Source organism: Euprymna scolopes, chromosome 26, assembly GCF_053919585.1.
Source record: "Euprymna scolopes isolate OS-2025 chromosome 26, ASM5391958v1, whole genome shotgun sequence".
Lineage (NCBI taxonomy): Eukaryota > Metazoa > Mollusca > Cephalopoda > Sepiida > Sepiolidae > Euprymna > Euprymna scolopes.
In genome coordinates this window covers 95,406,595-95,427,457 of record NC_136507.1, presented here as the reverse complement: position 1 = coordinate 95,427,457, position 20,863 = coordinate 95,406,595, and the positions used below count along the sequence as shown (strand labels likewise).

General features: G+C 36.0%; 1 protein-coding gene across 2 annotated transcripts in view; it reads right to left on the bottom strand.

Annotated features, from left to right (window-relative positions):
- LOC145248286 (transmembrane protein 181-like) overlaps window positions 1–20,451 on the bottom strand; it is a 118,428-nt gene extending 97,977 nt beyond the window's left edge. Inside the window, exon 1 of one of the 2 annotated variants that reach the window (XM_080110159.1) lies at window positions 19,448–20,451. In XM_080110159.1, the coding sequence (XP_079966285.1) occupies window positions 19,448–19,590 (143 nt within the window). In that variant the 5' untranslated portion in view covers window positions 19,591–20,451. Of the gene's footprint in view, window positions 1–1,076; window positions 2,968–19,447 lie in introns of those variants that run through there. The other variant, XM_080110161.1, reaches the window with a different exon arrangement.
- Window positions 20,452–20,863: the final 412 nt, after the last annotated feature.

Below are 20,863 nucleotides of genomic sequence, written 5' to 3'. Positions count from 1 at the left end.
CGCAACAGTTACGGAACGAAGATGTCATATTCCAAAAATTACGTAAATTTATCAATTAGTTTTTTTTAACTAAGAAAATCAAAGTTTATTATGACACGAGACGGTATTTTTGATCCGCCATGTTTTATAAATAAGGAGAGACAACTCAATTTGAACTATCGAGATTCAAATTATCTTTGTAAAAATCGTAAAAAGATTGTTTGGGTTTGTATTACACATAGCTAAGATCAAAGTGTAGTATCTGTTCTTCAGATGCGGCACTTCCATTTCTCGTTCTCTCTCAGTGGAGGAGAAATCCTTCACGACTGAGACAATTTTTATGTTTGTACCTTTTCTCCACGTTAAAAAACGACCCTGATGTCTGTCCCGTGGGGAGGCATTGTAAATAGGTACACATAGATTCGAAAAAGTTGTCAAAAAACAAATATATAACAAATAAATGTTATCAAAGGCAAGATAATTACTTTTCTACCTAACTGGGTAATTTTTTGTGTTTTCATTTGATGTAACATGTTTATTCAGCTAAAAAAACATACAGTGTTTACCGATGTATTGGAAAGTTTAAAATGGCACCGAACTCTCTGCTGAACACGGTAAGTTTGGGAAAATGAGTTAAAAATAAAAAAAATTATACAAAATATTGTTAAAAACCCACCGAATGTATGTCAGCTTATGTCGAGGTAACATATATTGAGCGAGTTTCTAACAGTATTTTTTATATTTTTATTTTAACTCATTTTCCCAAACTTACCATGTTCAACAGAGAGTCCGGGGCGCAAATTTAAATTTTCCAATATATCGGAAAATACTGTATGTTGTTTTTTTTTAACTTAATAAACATGTTACATCAAATAAAAACACAAAAAATTATCCAGTTAGGTAGAAAAGTAACTCATCTTGCCTTTGATAACATTTATTTGTTATATATTTGCTTTTTGACAACGTTTTCGAATCTATGTGCGCCTCTGCACAAAACAAAAACATTGTTTTTCTTTCGTGTTAACTTGTCAGTTTTGTTTTTTTTTGGTTTGTTTTTTTTTTAACAAAAAGCAAATATTAATTGTAATGGAACTTACATTTCTATTTCTGGTGCCATATTTTGCTTTTGTGTGTGTGTTTTCCTTATTTTTTTGTATGTGTGTGTGTGTTTTTTAAAGAAATAATTTAAAAATTTGTAAATTAAAAGTTTCTCGAAATGTGTAAATCGATGCGGATCGTAGCCCGGAAGTTGAACATCTCTACAAACGCTTCCTTTTTTTTTTTTTTTTTTTTTTCTTCGAGCTAAAAATAAATTCAAGGCACAAAAAAGGACGAACACAGCTATGGGGAGCAATGACTTCGCCTTCTTAGACGAACAGCTGCTGTTAAAACACGATGGATCAAATTAAATTTGTTATTACGACATAAAGAAAAAGATGTAAACACGCATATTACACTAATCTAGCGTGGCCTACGTGAATAGCAGGCCGTCTCACTATTCGCGTGACCTGCTGACGTCACGAAATAAAGTACAATGGACACGGTTAGGTGATAGGCAACTATTACGAGGATTATTTTAAAACGAGTGCATTTTAAAATTAATAATAGAATACACTTTTTAAAAAGAAAAATTTACTACATAATTTTTCCCGCAAAAAATACTCCCTTTGGTAAAACTTGTCGAAAGCGCTCTGTTTTGTCGTTGTTTAAAAATTGGATTGGAAATTTAAATTTCGTTTCGGTTTTTATTTTTATTTTATTTATTTTTTTTATTATTGCACATGCGCCCAACAAATCGATAGAATAAATAAAAATATAAATTTAAAACATTGATAGCACGACTAACGATATGTGCACGATAAATATAAGTATTTTTGACCTTTCTGAATTTTGGAGATTAAGATTGGTTATTCGTATTATTTGAATTCATTGGACTACTGTTCTCATCTTGGGTGTGTCATTTTCACAACGTTTCGGTCGATGTAACCTCCGACCTTCTTCAGGTGTATTTTGTCGAACTCGGGAATTTGGATGAAATTTTGTACGGAACCCTTTATTTACTAAATACTTCACAGAAGTAGTATGCTCTTGTTCCGTCAGCCATAACAGGATAGAGGTCCTAAGTAATTCGCAATTATATTTTTTCGGTCGCCCACACTGAGGATTGAACCTTCAACCTTCGGGAGAATATCAGAGAAGAACGGTGGAGAATAAGATGACTGAAAGAAGCAGCACATATGCTAGGGAATAATCAATTACTAAATAGACCTAGGATACTTGTATAGTTTAATCAAGACATTAAAAAATGAAAATATCGAAAGAAAAAAGTTATATTGTATGTATCTGTTATGGAATGAGGTTCTTTGGAAAAAAATTTCACTTAATTTGATCAAGTAGTTTTTTATTATAAGAACACAACCAGCATTCGATTGAAGAAATGGATAAAAAGAGTGGAAAATCTATTTGATGCCCTAGGTATTGACAATGACAAAAAATGGAAAATGATACTTGTCCATTATGTGGAGGATGAAGTTTGTGACATTTTTCACAATTTTACAGACTGCCAAAAAGGAATAGGTGCAACCGCAATCACAAAAGATGGCTCAGTAATATCAAACGAATATGAAACGACAAAAAAAAAAAAAAAAAAAAAATTAACTGTCTGTTTCATGCCCAGAAAAACAATTCATACGAAATTTTCAAATTTTGATGGGCCATGCAAAGTCCGGATGAAAGTCTACACTCATGGCTCATGATGCTATGAATCCTGGCTTCCATGTATTACTTTGATTGGTTGGTTGTTTTTGTTTTACGGCATATCAACCCTTTTCAGGTTATTTAATGCCGAATCCAGCGATTTTGAAGAACATTTTTTTATAGCGTATATTTGTTTTTTTTTTTAAGTCGGTTTCTATTTAACCCATAGTTGGGACCCTAACAGGTACTACCAGTCCAGGTCAGAGTGGACCTGGGAGCAATGGCAATTAAAGGGTGGCTCCATACTCCTCAAAGCCCGCAAGCTAGGGCCTCACCATCGAATATAGTTTAAGGTCATATCCAGGTTCGTACTACTTTGTAAATACTGACCTGAGCATGAGGTGGACAAAAAAAAGATAGCGGAAAGCAGATTTGCCACTATTGCGCGTACTTTCAACACACCCGACTTGTCCAACCAAAAGAAAAGAATGCAAAATAATGCCATAAAATGAACTCCTTTGTGAAAGAGTATGCAATGCCAAGGAGGTAATATAAATTCATTTCACCCATCCTTCTGCATCTACTTCTCCATCTAGTGATGAATCTGTACTATCAGTTAAAGTCCTAATGTCACCTAAAACACAGAAAGTCACCGCTCTTGTGAATAATTCACCGGTAATTTCCATTTCAGACACTGGGGCTGGTGTCAATATAATTGCTGGGCATGTATACAATGGTTTGAAACAAACCATCTATATACAACACTGCAACTCGGATATTTGCATACAGGTCCAGACAAGCAATAGTTGTCTGAGGATTTATTAATGCCACTATAAAATTTTGCGGCAAGTACTACAGAGCCAAAATATTCGTGGTTGACTGTGAAAGTGGACTGCAAAATTTATTTAGTGCCCACTCTGCCAAAGCACTTGGTATGATAACATTTAACTGTTTATTCCACGTCACAGTCCTCATTCCAGACGAGTTTCCCGATACTGTTTGACAGAAAAATGGGAAAAATTTTTGGATGTGCGATCAGCCTCTGCATCAACTCTTGGTTTCCCTAATAATGCAATGGCACTATAGAATATGGTTCCACATAAGGAAGGATGTTGAGACAGGACTAAAACAATCACACACATAAAAAAAAAAAATAAATAAAAGGGCAGTAAGATAACCGTGCGGTGAGGAAACCACCAAATCACCAGAAACTCCTCTCTGTTTAAGCGAGTAGGCTTAAGTGCAACTCATAAAGAAGAAGAGTCCAATTCTGACTCTGAGGGTGAGTACAACCACACCCGCAATAAAAGCACTAGGAAACATCCACAACCCCAATGGCTCACCAACCTCTGGGACAAAACCGATCATGGAAAAGATTGCCACCAGCCAGACTCAAAGATTTCATAATGAAGTAACAGTAACACATATGCAAAAAACAAGAAAGACAATGCATTCCACCAAGAATAGGAGAGACATAATGTTATAATTAAAGGGACATAACTCCCAAAGAGTTATCTACCCTTTAAATTACTATAAAAGCATGTGCAGAGAAGATATATAAGAGATAAATAAAGGCTTGCGAGTTAATTATATGGCAAGCAGGCTGTTGTTAATATCTATCTGTTCTGTTCTTTTCCATGCTTCTTTCAACATTTCATTACCAAGAGATGGATTTTAATGAACAAATCGAATTATTTCCTCCAAACCACTTCAGCACGTTAAAAGTATGCAGGTTGGTATATAAGTGAATTCTACAGAGTTTGTTAAATTATTATTATTATTATATTTTATTTATTTGTCTAGTTAACGATTTCTCAACCTTTTTTACATTTTTACTGTTAATTTTATTGATTTGTTTCCATCTCTAATTCTGTATTTTTAAGTGGTATTATTGAAAACTGTTGCAGATAAATAGTTTGGTTTTCATGTCATATGACATCAGGAGAGTATGTCTCTCCACTAACACTAACACCGGAGTGATGGATTTAAATAATATTCGTTATATAGGAGGAAAAATGATTTGAAGATGGAAGTGATCGAGTACAGCTTTTGAACCCGATAAAATGACTGCTTATACAAACTGAAAGATGTCGAAGCATTTCACACAGATGCAATGCGCAAAGAACAGAATTATAAACTGATTATGAAAATATTGACAAAAAAATTAATTATTCAAGAATTAATTTATTTAGTAATTTGATTCAGTAAATCTATATTTTTAATGTTTAAGAAAAATGATAATAAAAAAAGCAAAAAGGTTATTGTCTCGAATTAAATTTCAATAATTGAAAAATACAAATACAGTATGATGTATGGAACGAAAATGTCATATTCCAAAAATAATGTAAACTGATCAAGTGGTTTGTTTTTGCTAAGAAAATCAATACAAGATTTACATAATTCTTGTATACAGTTCTTATTTAGAATTTGACTAAAAAAAATACAGAAAAATGTTTGATACATACTTGTCATGGAACAAAAATATCATATTCCCAAAATTACATAAATCGATACAGTGTCTTTTTTTACTAAGAAAATCACATTTTATGAGGCAGCAAAGATGGTGCCTCTAAGTTGGACATATTTAATAAATAAAGGGAGACAACTCAATTCGAACTATTGAGATAGAGATTAAAATCAGCCTTGTAATGCCTATGAATTATTATTAATCACTAAAAGTTGTAAAAAATGATATTTTATATAAAAAACTACTTGATCAATTTACATAACTTTTGGAATATCACATTTTTGTTCCATGACGTCAAAGATTTTTCTGTAGTCTTTTTTCTTTTTATTAGGTCGAATTCCTGACAGCACCTAAAAAAGAAGAAAATAAACAAAAAAAATTTTTTTTTAAAGTCAGTCATTTTTTAAAACCTATTGAAGTGGTTTGTCTGTGTATATTTAGTGAAGTCATTATTATTCAACCTCAAATAAATTGTATAATACTGTTTTCTCAGTTTTCATCATGTTTTCAGGATTTGGAATACAGAGATTTCATTAAAAAATGTTTATTTTTTCATATATTTTGCCTAGAAAAATCATATTCAGTGCTAAATATTTTCAAAACCGCTACAATCCTGTCGGTAGTAGAAATACAACACAAGTAAAATTCAACCTAACCCGACTTGTCCAGGCATGAATGTTGAAGAACCGTTGTTTTATCTCCATTCAATGATAGTGGCAGCGGTGGGGGGGGGCACTTTGGTGATCATGTCTTCAGTAGCAGGTATGATCCTGAATGAACTTCACACTCTCCGGACCTTAATCTCACAGATTTTTTATCTGCGGGATTATCCCAAAGATTACATCTATCATAACAATCTCCAGACTATTCCTGCATTAAAGAAAGTTACCAAAAGTAAACCAACAGTTCAATTAAGTTATTTTTTGAAGGAAGAAATGGTTGTTTGTTTCTACCCACACTTTGATTAACCAAAATTTCTCAGCTAATGATCATAAAATGCACGAATTGAACAAAGCATTATCTTTCACTGCATCAGCAGCTTTTTAAGTTTGGCAATAGTGTCTAAAATGTCTACATATTTTACAGTTCTTGCAGAAAGGTCACCCCTTCTTGCTTTCCTGGTTGATTAGTAGATCTGAAGTCTACCACATTCTACATACAGTGTTAATTAAGTTGGCTTGCTGGGAATATTTTTTGTGAGAGTTTGGTACGAATATCTGGGCTGGTGTGTCTACTACTAGTCTCTCGCTCTTAGACAAGGTTCAAAAAAGAGTCGCCAATCTGATAGGCCCTGAACTGCCATTTAAGCTTCAGTCTCTGTCCCATCGACGAAACGTTGCATCCTTCTGCTTGTTCTACAAGTATTTTAATGGCGAATGCTCTGACGAACTGCAGACACTTGTGCCCCCTCGACGCAGACACCCTCGACAAACCCGACAGGCAGCTAAATCCCATCCCCACACAGTAGAGATCCCTAGATGCAAAAAATCTTTATACTCCAGTAGTTTCTTCCCCAGAACCGCTAGACTCTGGAATTCCATTCCAGGATCATGCTTCCCTAACTGTACTGACATGCATAAGTTCAAGTGCAACGTGAACCGACATCTTGCTGCCCAAATCCCTACATAGTGCCCCCGTAGTTGCTGACCCTGATAGTAGCCCCCTACACCAGAGTGGCAATGTGCCTTGTTTGGGGTGAAAATGTAATTAAAAAAAAAAAAAAAGAAATAAAAAAAAAAAGAACTTTACTACAACCTTCTATATTTGCTCCACAAATAGCACCAATATTCCTTCTACCATTCAGTTCAAGTACCATATGAACAGAACCGGTGAGACTCATCTAAGCAAAGGTGTCAACAATAAAAAGAAAGCGATCCCGAAAACTCTTCAAACAAAGTATATTGACCAGGTGTTTAGAGGAAACCACTTTCAATATGATACCCCTACTTAGAAAAACTATCTCTCCATTCAAACTCCAACCCTTGTCTCAACGCTGCAATGCTTCATCCCTCTGTCCGTTTTATAATTATTTTAATGTGCTCTGATGAACTCGCAGTACTTGAACTCCCTGTCAATGTAAATACCTCCGACTAACTCAATAAACAGCAAAATCTCACCTCTTCATTGTAGAGGTTCCTACATGCTGAAAAGCCTTCTACAGTGTGGAACAATAAAAGTGTCGCTCTAAAGAAAACAACATTACAGTTTTATTTCAAAACTTTTATTGAAAAAATTAATTCCGGTAATAGAGCTGACATCTATTCACAGTAGCCATCTTTAGCCTCAATCACTGTCTTGATACAGGTCCAGAATTGGGAGCAGGCCTTTTCCACAAGCGCCAGTGGGAGCTCAGTGAATACTTGGCAGATGACGACGATCAAGTTGGCTTTGGTGCTGTGGGAGGTCATGTTAGTGATGTTCTCGATGTATAACCAAATTAGTCCAGCGAGTTTAGGTCAGAGGAGGTGGGGGGGGGGGCGGTGAGAGAAGGGTACAAAGTCATAGCACTCCTTCTGAAGCCAAGCCTGGCTCTTTTTTGGACTTGTGGGTTGGCGCCAAATCCTGGGTCTGCCAGCAGCCACCTGATTGAATAAGGGGATCACTACACTCTTCAACACATCCAGGTACACTTTGGCGTTGACTTTCAAGCCGACTTTGAAGATATGAGGTGGCATAGTGTGGCTCTCATTTGAAACCACACCAAAGACCATAACTGTGGCTGGAAACTGTGTTTTCATCACTATAGGCATATCCCTGTTATCTGGATTTGCATCTTGAGGGTACTGACAATGGTCCTGTTGTCATAACTGTGATCAGTACAGAGCATGAGTTGTACAGCAGTGCATCTCCGATCTTGCTCGTTAAACATTGTGTCACTTTCAAACATGATAGAAGGCTCCTATCGCTCTTGGGATTTGTACACAACTGGCCGACTAGTAGATGGTCTGCAATAAAAAAAGAAAACTTGTTTTCATCAAATGGAAATCGAATCATGTCGTCTTTTCTAGGGCGACAATTTTATCGTTCCACCGTGTAGTTCACTAATCACAACTTGTCTATGTGCGTGGAGCAAAAGACATCAAGTATTAACTGTTGTTGTGATTTCATTTGACATACATTTTAGCTGTTGTCAACAAAGAGCCCTGAATTTCTCTCCAGTTGTAAGCCAAATCATTTACCGACGATTGTAACTTGGTGTGCCCATGTCATGGGGATGCAACTGGAATGGCTATTATGTTCTGAGCATGGCACTAGCTGCTCAGGTGTTAAACATGATAAGTACATCCCATTTTTTTTTTATTCAGTGTAAGTTTTGGCGCTTATCCAGTTTTTCCCCAATATTAAAAAATATAAGTACACAACAACTTTATGTACATAACTGTTAGGTTTTAAAAAGGATACCAAAATTTATGCTAATTTATCCAGCATTTGATAGAGTTTGTGTAATTTTTTTTTAAATTTATCACACAAGTACATGATAAAATTTTTGTGCCATTTTGTTTATTTCTTTTTTACGAGCAATTTTTAATATTGGGATAAGATTGGATAAGCGCCAAAGTTTTTTTTATGAATAAGCAAACACACACACACACAAGAAAGGTTCATTATGGCATGTTTACTGTTTTGGAGGTTGCTTACAAAGAAAATTATTTTGAAAAGTCAACAATTGTCATTTTTTATTATTATTATTTATTTTGATGATATGCCTTTTTTCTTTAATTATAAAGTTTGTAATTTTGTTGTTTTCTGATTAAATCAGATATGTTTTATTTTGTGCCGGTGTCGAAGGACAGAAAATAAGTGACACATTTATTTTTTAGCATGAATTACAAGAAACCTTCTCTACCACCTATAGCAATGGCCAACGACTCTTTATCTGAGAGTACGTCTCTCAAGCTCCTTGGCCTAACGTTCACAGGAAACATGAGTTGGAACAATTACATCGAGGGCATTGCCAGGGCCGCTGCGAGGAAGGTGGGCTCTCTCTACCGTGCTAGAAAACTTCTAACACCCGAAAGTATCCTGTACCTCTATAAGGCCACTATTCGCCCATATATGGAGTATTGCTGTCATATTTGGGCCGGTGCATCTGCTACTAGTCTCTCGCTCCTTGACAGGGTTCAAAAGAGAGTCGCAAATCTGATAGGCCCTAAACTGGCATCTAAACTTCAGCTTCTGTCCCATCGTCGAAACGTTGCATCCCTCTGCCTGTTCTACAAGTATTATAATGGTGAATGCTCTGAAGAACTGCAAGCACTTGTGCCCTCACGACGTGAACACCCTCGACAGACCCGACAAGCTGCAAAATCCCACTCCCACACTGTAGAGATCCCTAGATGTAAAAGATCTTTCTACTCCAGTAGTTTCTTCCCCAGAACTGCTAGACTTTGGAATTCCATTCCAGGTCACTGCTTCCCCAACTGTACTGACATGCAGAAGTTCAAGTGCAATGTGAATCAACATCTCACTGCCCTAATCCCTACATAGTACCCCAGTAGATGTTTCCCCTGATAGTAGCCCCCTACACCAAAGTGGCAATGTGCCTTGTTTGGGGTGAAAATGTAATAAAAAAAAGAAAAAAAAAGAAAGGGTCGTGGGAACATACATTGAATACGTTAGACAATATACCAAATCAAGGTGGAATTTTTCTATAGCACACTCGTTCTTTGCCAGATAGCTAAACAGTGTGAATACAAGCAAATGGAGGAAAACACCTTTAGAGTCAATCTTTTTATATTCTGCATGGAGTACCACTCAAAGCAACAGCAACATGGTTAATTGCTTTCAGTGAAACAATAATTGATGAAGAAGGAATCTATCGGTTAAAGTAAGATTCTACAATAGAATTGTTGGTGCAACATTTCATGTTGTGAATTCAAAAAACCCAATATTGAAAGACTATAGACATCACAGGAGTTAGGGTTAGGGTTATTGACCCTTAACTTAGCTGTAAAATCAGCTGCTACAGCTACAAAAAATCATCAGGTACAGACAAACGATAATCAAGCGCCCTTGTAGAAGACAAAACCAATTCCAATGCCAAGATCAAGTTAGAAAGGAAATTTTAATGAAAGAAAGAAAATCATTCAGGAATTTCTTGATGTATTTGATTCTATTGGCTGTCTACCTGATGAATATACCATTCATATGAACCCAGAAGTACCACCAGTTGTACATCCACCTCGACGAATCCCAATAGCTCTGAAAGAGAAATTAAAAATAGAATTTGACCCTTTAGTAGTCCAAGGCATATCTCCTGTGACAGTATCAACACCACAGGTGAATTCATTTATTTGTGTAACCAAACCCAAAGATTTGGTCAGACTATATCGAGACCCTTGTGACTCAAAGTAGTGCTCAGACCACATTATGTCACTCCAAAATTTGAGAGTGCCACCATTAAGCTAAATGGTGCAAGATGGTTCACAACTGTTGACATCAAGTCTGGATACTAGCACATAAGCCTGGACGAGAATTCAAGAAGATTTACAACATTTATAACACCATATGATAGGATACATGTTCAACAGGTTTTTCATGGAAGTAAAATGCGCCCAAGATGAATTTTAGAGAATCATGAAAGAGAGTTTTGGCGACCTTAAAAACGTCCTTCTTGTGATTAGCAGGGGTGCCCAGTGTTGTCCAGGTATTTGTAGGTGTATGAAAAAAAAAAGTGTTTGTAGGCAGGCGGGTTCGAACCATGATGCGAAGGCAGAAAAGAAAATGAAAGAAAAGCTGATAATTTACCGCTACGCTATGATGCGAACGGAAGTGTAACGCATTCAAATGTAGCGATGTCGATCAAGGAGAAAAAGAAGTTGAAAAATAAGTTAAGAATCACGCAGGCACAGAAATGAAGGCCTGGCTGGAAGCCAGTTAAGCTTTCGACCCCTTTTTGTAGAAAAGTGCCCAGTTGAGGGTGAAGAAATTAATGTTTTCAGCCAATTTTTCGATATTTGTCATCTGAAGGGTCGAGCTTCAAAACGATACCAATCTTGTGAAAATCCGTCGCCTCTGTCAAAAGTTTTAGGCAAATATACAAACATACATACATACATACATACATACATGCACTTAAACAAACAGGTGAGATTTATATTATAGATGACATAATTGTATATGGATTGGAGGAAGATGGTATCGATCATGACGAAACACTGAAGCAACTAATGCTTAGAGCAAGAGAAAAGACTGCAAATACAATTCAGACAAATTTGTGGTAAAGACATCTGAAATCTCAAAACATTGTGTTAAACCAAATCCTTAGAAAGTAGAAGTGATTATGCAAATGCAACCACTTAAGGATGTGAAATTCCCATCACGACTTGCAATCGACTAAAACCCTTCATGACTTGATATCAAAAAGAAATGATTTCACGTGGTCATCCCAGCAACAAAAAATATTTAAGGAAATCTAAGAGATCAGAAGAAATACAACACTCCAATATATTGACCCAAAGGAATCTATTGTGTTACAGGTGGATGCATCAAACGCAGGTATAGATACAGCTCTGCTACAAAAGGGGATGCCAGTTGCATCTACGTTCCAACCTTCCAGAGGTTGAAATCCAATTACAGGAGACTAAACTGGACCTATTATTTCTAAGTGAAACTGGCATTGGACTGACCATTTCCCTAGATGAGTTTGTAATTAAAGGTTACTCTAATTTAACATCCAAATCTGACCCCTAAGATTGCCATGGGCATAGAATATCTGCCTACATTAAAGATGGCTTTCCATGTGGTAGGGACATCTCCAGAGAAGACCCTTATTTACCTTATATGTGCTTCCGTGTTGCACTTGCTTACACCACTGCGTTTATATTTACCCTCTATTGCCCACACAACAGCGGAGTTACTATCTTTAAGAGCATATTTGAGAAAATTGACCAACTCCTGTCTGCTCATCCTTCAGCTAACATTCAAATCTGTGGAGACTTCAATATCCACAGTGTGGAATGGCTTACCCACTCAAACAAGACAGATAATGAGGGGAGGTTCGGTCACGATTTTTCCATTGCTTATGACCTCACTCAGATTGTTCACGAACTCACCCGTGTGCCCGATACTAATGGTCAGTATGCAAGCCTTTTAGACCTTTTTCTCACAAATTTCCCTGAGCTATGTTCATCTCCCATTCTGTCTCCACTGGGATCTTCCAACCACTCTGTTGTATCAGTTAAGACAAAAATGAAATGTAATAAGTCCTCAGACATACCTCTCTATCATACAGTATATTGTTATTCTATAGCTGACTGGGGTAGCTTCCGTACATTTATATCTGATCTACCTCTGCGTTCCATGTTTAAAAAGAATGTGTCCTCTATAGTATCAGACCTGACCGAATGGTTAATTGTAGGTATAGACCGCTTCATACCCTCCAAAAAATTCCAGCAAAAACCTAACAGCCAGCCATGGTTCTCTCCAGAATGTGCTGCTGCCATTACTATTTCCATTGCTTCCAATGTAATAGGTGTACTGAGATTGAAGCCGCCTAAGGACCGCCAGCAACCAATGTAAAAGAGTAATAAAGAATGTGAAAGAGTTGTATACTCAGTCCGTCAAGTCTAAAGTAGCTGAGCAGTGGCTTCATTTCCACCAGTTTTGGCAAATAGCCAACAGGGTATGGCATAAAGGCCTACTTCACAAGATTTCCAGCTACGGTATAGCTGGAAATGTCTTCTCAATTATTAAATCCTTTCTCTCCGATAGGATCATAAGAGTAGTGGTTGATGGGCAGAAATTGGAAGCTCACAGTATTAATGCTGGAGTTCCTCAAAGGTCCATCCTGGGCCCAACTCTCTTCGTGATCTACATCAATGATCTTCCAAATAACATCCTTAGATCATTCATAGACATTTATGCTGATGACACTGCCATCTATGGCAACACATCAAAGGCCGTGTTGCCACATCTGGGCAGGAGCTGCTAGAATCAGCTTATCTTGCCTTGACAGAGTTCAAAATAGACTTCATAGCTTAGTGGGAGATGCCGTTTTCTTGTCTCTGCTTTATTGCTATTTCCATGGCAAGTGCTTATCTAAGCTCCAATCTATGGTCCCCTCTCGGCAAACTTTCACGAAAAACTCATCTAGCTGAAACCACTGCCAATATCTGTGCCTAAACCAAAACGTAGATTCCATGAACAAGGTTTCTTTCTTAGGACTGCACACCTGTGGAACTCTCTTCCGTTTACCTGTTTTCCAGCTGACTACAATTTGGTTGTCTTCAAGTCCAATGTAAACAAATTCTTTATGAACTATCACCTTAAGTAATCCAATTTACCAAATTTACACTACTAGCGATTACTACATTATCCCACTGACTACTCTACACTCAGTAACCCTCATCCTCGAGTGGCCTCCGGACCTTGATAAGTGGTGACCCCTATGTAAAAAACAAAAAAAATAAAAAATAAAAATATGCAAACAAGACACTGTCAGGTCCAGAAACTTGATACGCAAACATCGAAAAGGAAATGTTATCCATCGTTTTTGGCTTGGAGAGAATTCATCATTATGTGTGTGGTGTGGGGTGGGGGTGGGGGGGGGGGTAATAAAATAACGATTTTTTTTTACTCATCTTCATCCCCAAACAAGGCATATTGCAACTTGGACATAAGGGCTACTAATCAGGACCATGCCTAAGAAAGATTAAGATGTTGGTTTATGTTACATTTGAACTTCTGCATGTCAGTACAGTTTGGGAAGCAGGTAGCAGGAAGGGAATTCCAAAGTCTAGCCATTCTAGGGAATAAGCTTTTAGAGTAGAATACTTTCTAACATTTAGGGACTTCAACAGTGAAGGGGTGTGATTTTGTTGCTAAGCAGGTTTGTCGAGGATATGTACGTCGAGGGGGCACAAGTACAAGGAGTTCATCAGAGCACATTCCATTAAAATACTTGTAAAACAGGTACAGGGATGCAACATCACGGTGATTGGACAGAAGTTTTGAGCCTAGTTGACAAAGTAGGACCTATTAGATTGGAGACCCTTTTTTGGGCCCGTATCCAAACAAGTATGAAATACTGTTGCCACATCTGGGCAGGAGCTGCTAGAAAGAACTTGTCCTGCCTTGATAGAGTTCAAAATAGACTTCGTAGCCTCGTAGGAGATGTCCTTTTCTCCTCCTTGCAACCTCTATCTCACAGAAGAGATGTTGCGAGTTTGTCTCTGATGTATCGTTATTTTCATGGAAAGTGTTCAACTGAGCTTCAATCTATGGTCCCCCCTCGCCAAACTTTCACAAGAAACACTCGTCTAGCTGTAAACACTATCAATAATTTCCCCCACTCTTTATCTGTGCCTAAACCTAAACGTAGATTCCATGAACAAAGCTTCTTTCTTAGAACTGCATGCCTGTGGAATTGTCTTCCGTTTTCCTGCTTTCCGGCTGACTACAATATGGTTGTGTTCAAGTCTAAAGTAAATAAGTTCTTGATGAGCCGTTCCATATAAGTTATCAAATTTACCAAATTTTCATTACTAATGATTACTATATTGTCCAATTTCTACTGTACACTCTTTAACCCTTATCCTTGAGTGGCCTCTGGGCCTTGATAATGTGATGACGCCTATGTAAAAAAAAAAAAAAAAAAAAGTTAAGTAAATCTATTTCGTGTTGTATGTAACCTATGTAAATCGAAACCCATTGCTTTGTATATCTTGCATTCCAGGTACTTATTAATAAAAAATATTTTCATTATCTTAAAGCAAATTAATTACTAAAACAGATTAGTTCGCTCATTATACTTAATAACATACACAACTTCTACTTAATGTTAGAGGGAAAATCTATCTCTGATCTGGGGCTTATTTTTTATTTTTTTTATTTATTTATTTTTTTTTTTTTTAGAATAGAGCAAACTATTTTCAAAACTCCCTCTTTGCTGCCCAAAACTTTGATACTTTTATTTGATTGGTTGACCACAGATCATCAGCCATCAGAATCGATAACACCCATCATGAATCAAGAACCCATCATGAACACCTCCAAGACTTACGAGAATGCTATTGAAAGTGGAAAGATATGATTTCATAGTGAAATATACCCCAGGACGAACAGTACCAATTGCAGACTGCCTATCATGAGTATCACCTAGACCTAACAAGCATATTAGGAATTGACCTCAATGTCCACAGTATAATAACTTACTTTAATTTTCCATCAACCAGAATAGAGCACACCAGAGTTAATGACATTGCAAGATCCAGTACTGAAAGAACTAGCAAATATGGTAATGTCTGGCTGGCCTACCAATCAAGTTGACTGCATAAGCTACCTCTTATCGTTTTGGAACTTTAGAGATGAGATTGGGATTCAAGATAGTATTTTGCTTAAGAGCAACAAAGTCATAATACCAGCCTCCCTGCAAAGAGGTATATTAGAAGAACTTCATGCATCGCATCAAGGAGTTAAGGAAACCAGATTAAGAGTTTGTTCAGTTATATATTGGATAGGTATTTATTTGCTTCTCCACCTAAGCAAAATAAGACAACATCGGTTTTTATGTGGCGAGTTATATATTGGGTAAGGATAAATAAAGACATTGAAGATATAGTAGTTAATTGTCACACCTGCTAAAAGGCAAGTATTTCTGGCGAATCGATGCACCAGCATGAAAACCCCCACTTACCCTTGGTAATATGTCAGCACAGATTTATTCTCAATAGTTGCGAAGGAATATTTGGTTGTAGCAGATCAGTACAGCAAAAAGTCAATTCATACGCCACCGCCACTCCACCTCATCCGCAGTCATCACCAAAAATACAAAGGCAATATTTGAAGAATGAATTGTACTGGAAGTTTTATACTCGGACAATGGTCCACAGTTCATAAGCAAAGAATTTAAAGTCTTTTCCAGATCATACATCTTCCTATACAATACACCATTTCCACATTACCTGGAATTTAGCAGATTTGCCGCAAGGATGGTTGGAATATACAAAAAAATACTCATGAAGGCAAAAGAAACTGGACAAGAGAGTTATCTAGCGATGATAGTATACAAAGCCTCACCAATGTCTGCGAACATCAACTCTCCAGCAGGATTGCCTAATGGCCGACAAATACGGGCATCACTAGGATCCACGCAGTAACTTGGTGATAAGCAGACAAGAACAACATTATGGCAGTACAAGGAGGGGTCGAAGAACTGTTATGACAAGCAGTTTAACATATAACATCCACCTCTACGTGCAAGGCAGAAAGTCTGCCAAACATGAGAAAACAAAGCTTTGAGAGCTCAAAATCATTCAGTATTCTGCTTCAACACCAAGATCATACATAGTTCAGTCTGAAAGTCATAACATCTGCCGAAGCAATAGGCAATCTATCAGACCAGCTAGAGGAAATTCGGTACTCGAAGGTCAATCTGACCAACCACACACATTTGAAGAAATTGCATCGCAGCAATGGTCCAACACTTCACACACTTTAGAACAGGTCATCACCAGACGCTGGCGAGAAGAGGTCTGAGAACCAGGCCTCACCTACACAGAAAAAGCAGCCGATCACTGAATCACACACCAGTGGATCCTACAGATCTACCTCCGAGCTAAGATTCCAAAGATGTATAAAGCCCCTACAGAGACTATTTAAAGCTCTCCACACCCTTAGACAAATAAGCTCCATATTCTCCCATTTAAAAATAAATTTTTTAAAAAATTTGTTAAGTAATTAGATGAGTTCACACAATTGAAGAAGGAAAATGTGATAACTACGTCACATAAACACGTCTGGATAAACATACGGCATAATCACGTTGACACACTGATTCCCACTGGATCACTGAAGTTAAGCAATGTTGAACTTGGTCAGTACTAAATGGGTGACCATTTGTGGCTTCCAGGTGGTGTATGTGATTATTTACATTTTATGATTATTTAAATTTTATTTATTACGAAAATTTCAGAATTTTGACTTGGTTACGAAAATTAAAAAATATGGAAAATTAATTATTCACGAAAAGACATTTGTAAAATCTAGAGATTCGAATTGGAGAGTTAACAGGGGAGGTAATTAAGTTTTCAATTTCTTGGAAATCTTATGCCAATTTCGTAAAAGTCATTCCGATAAATTTTGAAAACAACTAAAAAAAAGTTTTTTTTTTTTTTTTTAATCCACAAATTATGTATATATGTTATGTTTATTTTTGTTTTCTGCATAAATTCTGTCTGCTACAAATTGTTTCAACCGAATTACTTCCTTTTTTTGCTTACGTCACGTTGTCCGACCCAGCATGTAACTTTATCAACCTTAGGCACTGTTTTTCATGAATAATTATTTTTCGGTACTTGTACAGTTTAATCAAGACATTAAAAAAAAATATGAAAATATCGAAAAAAAAAAAGTTTAAATTGTACGTATCCGTTATGGAATGAAGTTCTCCGAAAAAAAAAAATTCACTTAATTTCATCAAGTAGTTCTGGTTTTACAGCGAAAAAACAATTTGTTATGATACCGAGCAAAAGGTCCGATTTTTAGGAAGAAACGCTAGTAGGGAGTGTCGGCGCTTTAACTGGAGTTATCTCCCGTGGCGTTTCTAAACTCCAAACAAAAATTAAGAAAAAATCCAAGATCTGCCTTCAACCTGCTGTCATAAAAACGTGCTTTTCCGCTGTAAAAAAAAAAAAAAAAAAAAAAAAAAAAATACTCGATCGAATTAAGTGAAAATTGTTTTCGGGGATCTTCAGTTCAGAACGGATACGTACAATATAACTTTTTTTTTTCGATATTTTCATTTTTTTAATGTCTTGATTAAACTGTACAAGTACCATTTGTTTTACTTGAAATTCAATATTTTTTTCGTTATTATAATATAGAAGCACAGTCTTTTTATAATCGTTAACAAATATCGGAACTAATTTTGAATTTAACCTAACTTTTTAAATGCGTAAAGCAAGCGGTTACAGAAAGCTAAATTTGTACAAGTACAAAATTTGAATTTTGTCAGAAAAAAAAAGGAGCAAAGTAGGAATGAAAGTAAAACAACTCCAGGGCGACACCGGGTAGGACAGCTAGCATGTAATAGTTTTGTTAACAATGAAACACGTGTAAGAAAATAAATTTAACAATGAAATACGTGTAAGAAAATAAGGTACTGGTGCACTGGTGCAGAGAGTGGTCCGGACGTAAATAATAACGTTATTATTTAAAAAGCCATTCTTAACATGGGGAGGTGAGGGTGTTTTGTACCTATTATTCTATACTTCAACCTTACAATTGAATTAAAAAAACATCATAAAACTTTAATTAAACTTGGAAATACGATTTCAAAAATAGCGCGGATCACTCTCTGTACTAGAACCGAAAATAAATTTATAAACAAATAATTTTTAAACAAATAGTTTTATGCAATAAATTGTTTTGAAATAGTGCCAAGCGACATTTTTGGGATTCTCGTAAAAAATAATTGTATTTTTAATTTATTTATTTATTTTTTTTTTGTGGCGAGGTACCTCAAGGTGGAATCTTTTAAGGGAATGATTGAAGCAAAATGAAGATGAAAAAATTCCCAAACAACCTAAAGCCATGTTTTAGCCAAGAAAAAAAAAAATTTTAAACCACAACTCGTAGCAAGTTCGGTATTCAATAAAATACCACTCTCAAAAAATAAATAAAAAATACAATTCCCGTTTGGGCGATTATGAACACCCTAAAAACATGGCGAAGAAACAAAACAAAAGCAATTTAGAATTTAGATTGGGGGATCAGTTTCGCATATAACTTTAACTTAAAATGATTCCCAATTCTGGGTTAGAGCAATTCTAGCGTTTTAGAGCAGTTAACTAATTTTAGGGAGTTACGAAAAATAAATTCTATGCGTCTTTTGTTCTTTTTTAAGGGAGTCTACCTTCTTTAGGCGATTACGCGTCGTTTTACAACCTTGCCAGACAGACAGGGTTAGTGATAAAAAAAATAGTCAAATCCTAAAATGTTAGAATGACTCGGAAATGAGAGCATCATTTTACGTTTAACTGATCCCCAGTTCTAAATTCTAAAATATTTTTTCGGGGTCTTTGCGCTCAATTTTTCATATTGTTCACGTGTAATAAACTAAGAAAAAGTAGAATCTCATTGGGGGGGGGTATGAAGTAAGGGATCTAGCTGAGGGTATTATTCTAAACATTTCCCACAGGTTTAACCGTCTACGTTAGACGCGATCAAAACAAGACAAGAGGAAAAACTAAAAATGGCCGATATAAATAAAAAGGGAGATAACTAGGTTTCACTTTTATTTATTTTTTTTTACTATTACCCCCCTCCTCCGGTCATTCGGGTTCATATTTCGATCCAACTTACCTTTCGCATCGGTCATGGTGATATGTAGGCGCAATATGCGTGGAGAAAACACTAAATATATCCGAAAATTGCGTCAAAAAGGCACGTATGCTTGAAGTCCAGTTCGGGGTAGCATAAGCAAAAGTATATTCCGGGGTATCCATTCGGACAAGAGGAAAGAAGAAATATACATACACCCAAATCACGACAATATGAAGATAAAGGATGTCTTAAACCTTAATAAATAAAGAAATCGTATTTTTAAAAATGAAAGTAGAATTTTATAATTGAAGTAATAAATAAAAACCACACCTACACCTCGGATACGAGTCAATAGTAATTCAGTATGGAATTAAAAAAAAGTTTTTTTTTTTAATCCAGAACTAAAAATAAACAAAAATAACACGAAATTATTATTGTTACTTATTTAAATTAAGCAATTCATTTTTTTTTTTGTTTTTTTTTTGAATTCAGATAAATTTAAAAATTATTTATTTTTTTCTTTGGATTAATTATCAATATTGGATCCAAAACATGTGACCACAAAGGATAATTTTTAAACGTATGTTACATCATTTTTGGAGATGAAGATGAAAAGTCTTTTTTTTTTTTTGTTTGAGAAAAAGGATGTATTTGAGAATCTTAAAAGTTTGCAATTGTGGCTAGTTAATGTTAACATCGACGTGCACTCAAAAATAAAACTATTTCATTTCATAGTTCAATCTAGACGCAGTAAGTGTTTCTTCATCAATTCATTCATTCAGTCTTTTCGTAAATGCGTCCATTAATAGATATCTTTCTCTCTCTCGTTCCCATTCTCTTCTGTTGCTTTTTCTCTCTCCTGAGTCCCCTCTCTCATTATTTGTCTACTTTCTCTTTCTCTTTTTCTGAGTTATCTAACATTATCACCCCTCTCTCTGTGTCTGTTTATATCTCTATAGAGACCTATGCGAAGACCCCTTTCTCTATTTTTTACTCTGTCACTTTTTTCTCGCCCCTCACACATTGTTTTTCTCCTTCTCTCTTTGTCCCCCCCACCACTTTATCTATTTGTACTATAAGTCACCGCATTTTCCGTCATTTTTAAATCCAACTTTTAAAATGTGGGTATTTTTTTTTTCAGGTATGAAAATTATTTCCTTTTTATTTCACTCTTTCTCTAAAAATAACAAATTAAAAAAAAAAAAAAAAAAAAAAAACTTTATTAAAAAAATAAAATTTGCAACAATTTTCCCCGGCCGTCTGCCTGGGCTCAAACGAGATGTATTTCTACATCACACAAAATGGTTTCCTCTGACTCAGTTGCCATGGCGACCGTTATCGATCGATTTTAAGATGGCTCGCTTGCTGATACCTCGAATTATTGTTACGCATTTTTCGATGCAAAAGCACACATGTTCTTTCGGCAAGGCAGCGGCAGCATTGATTAAAACGGCT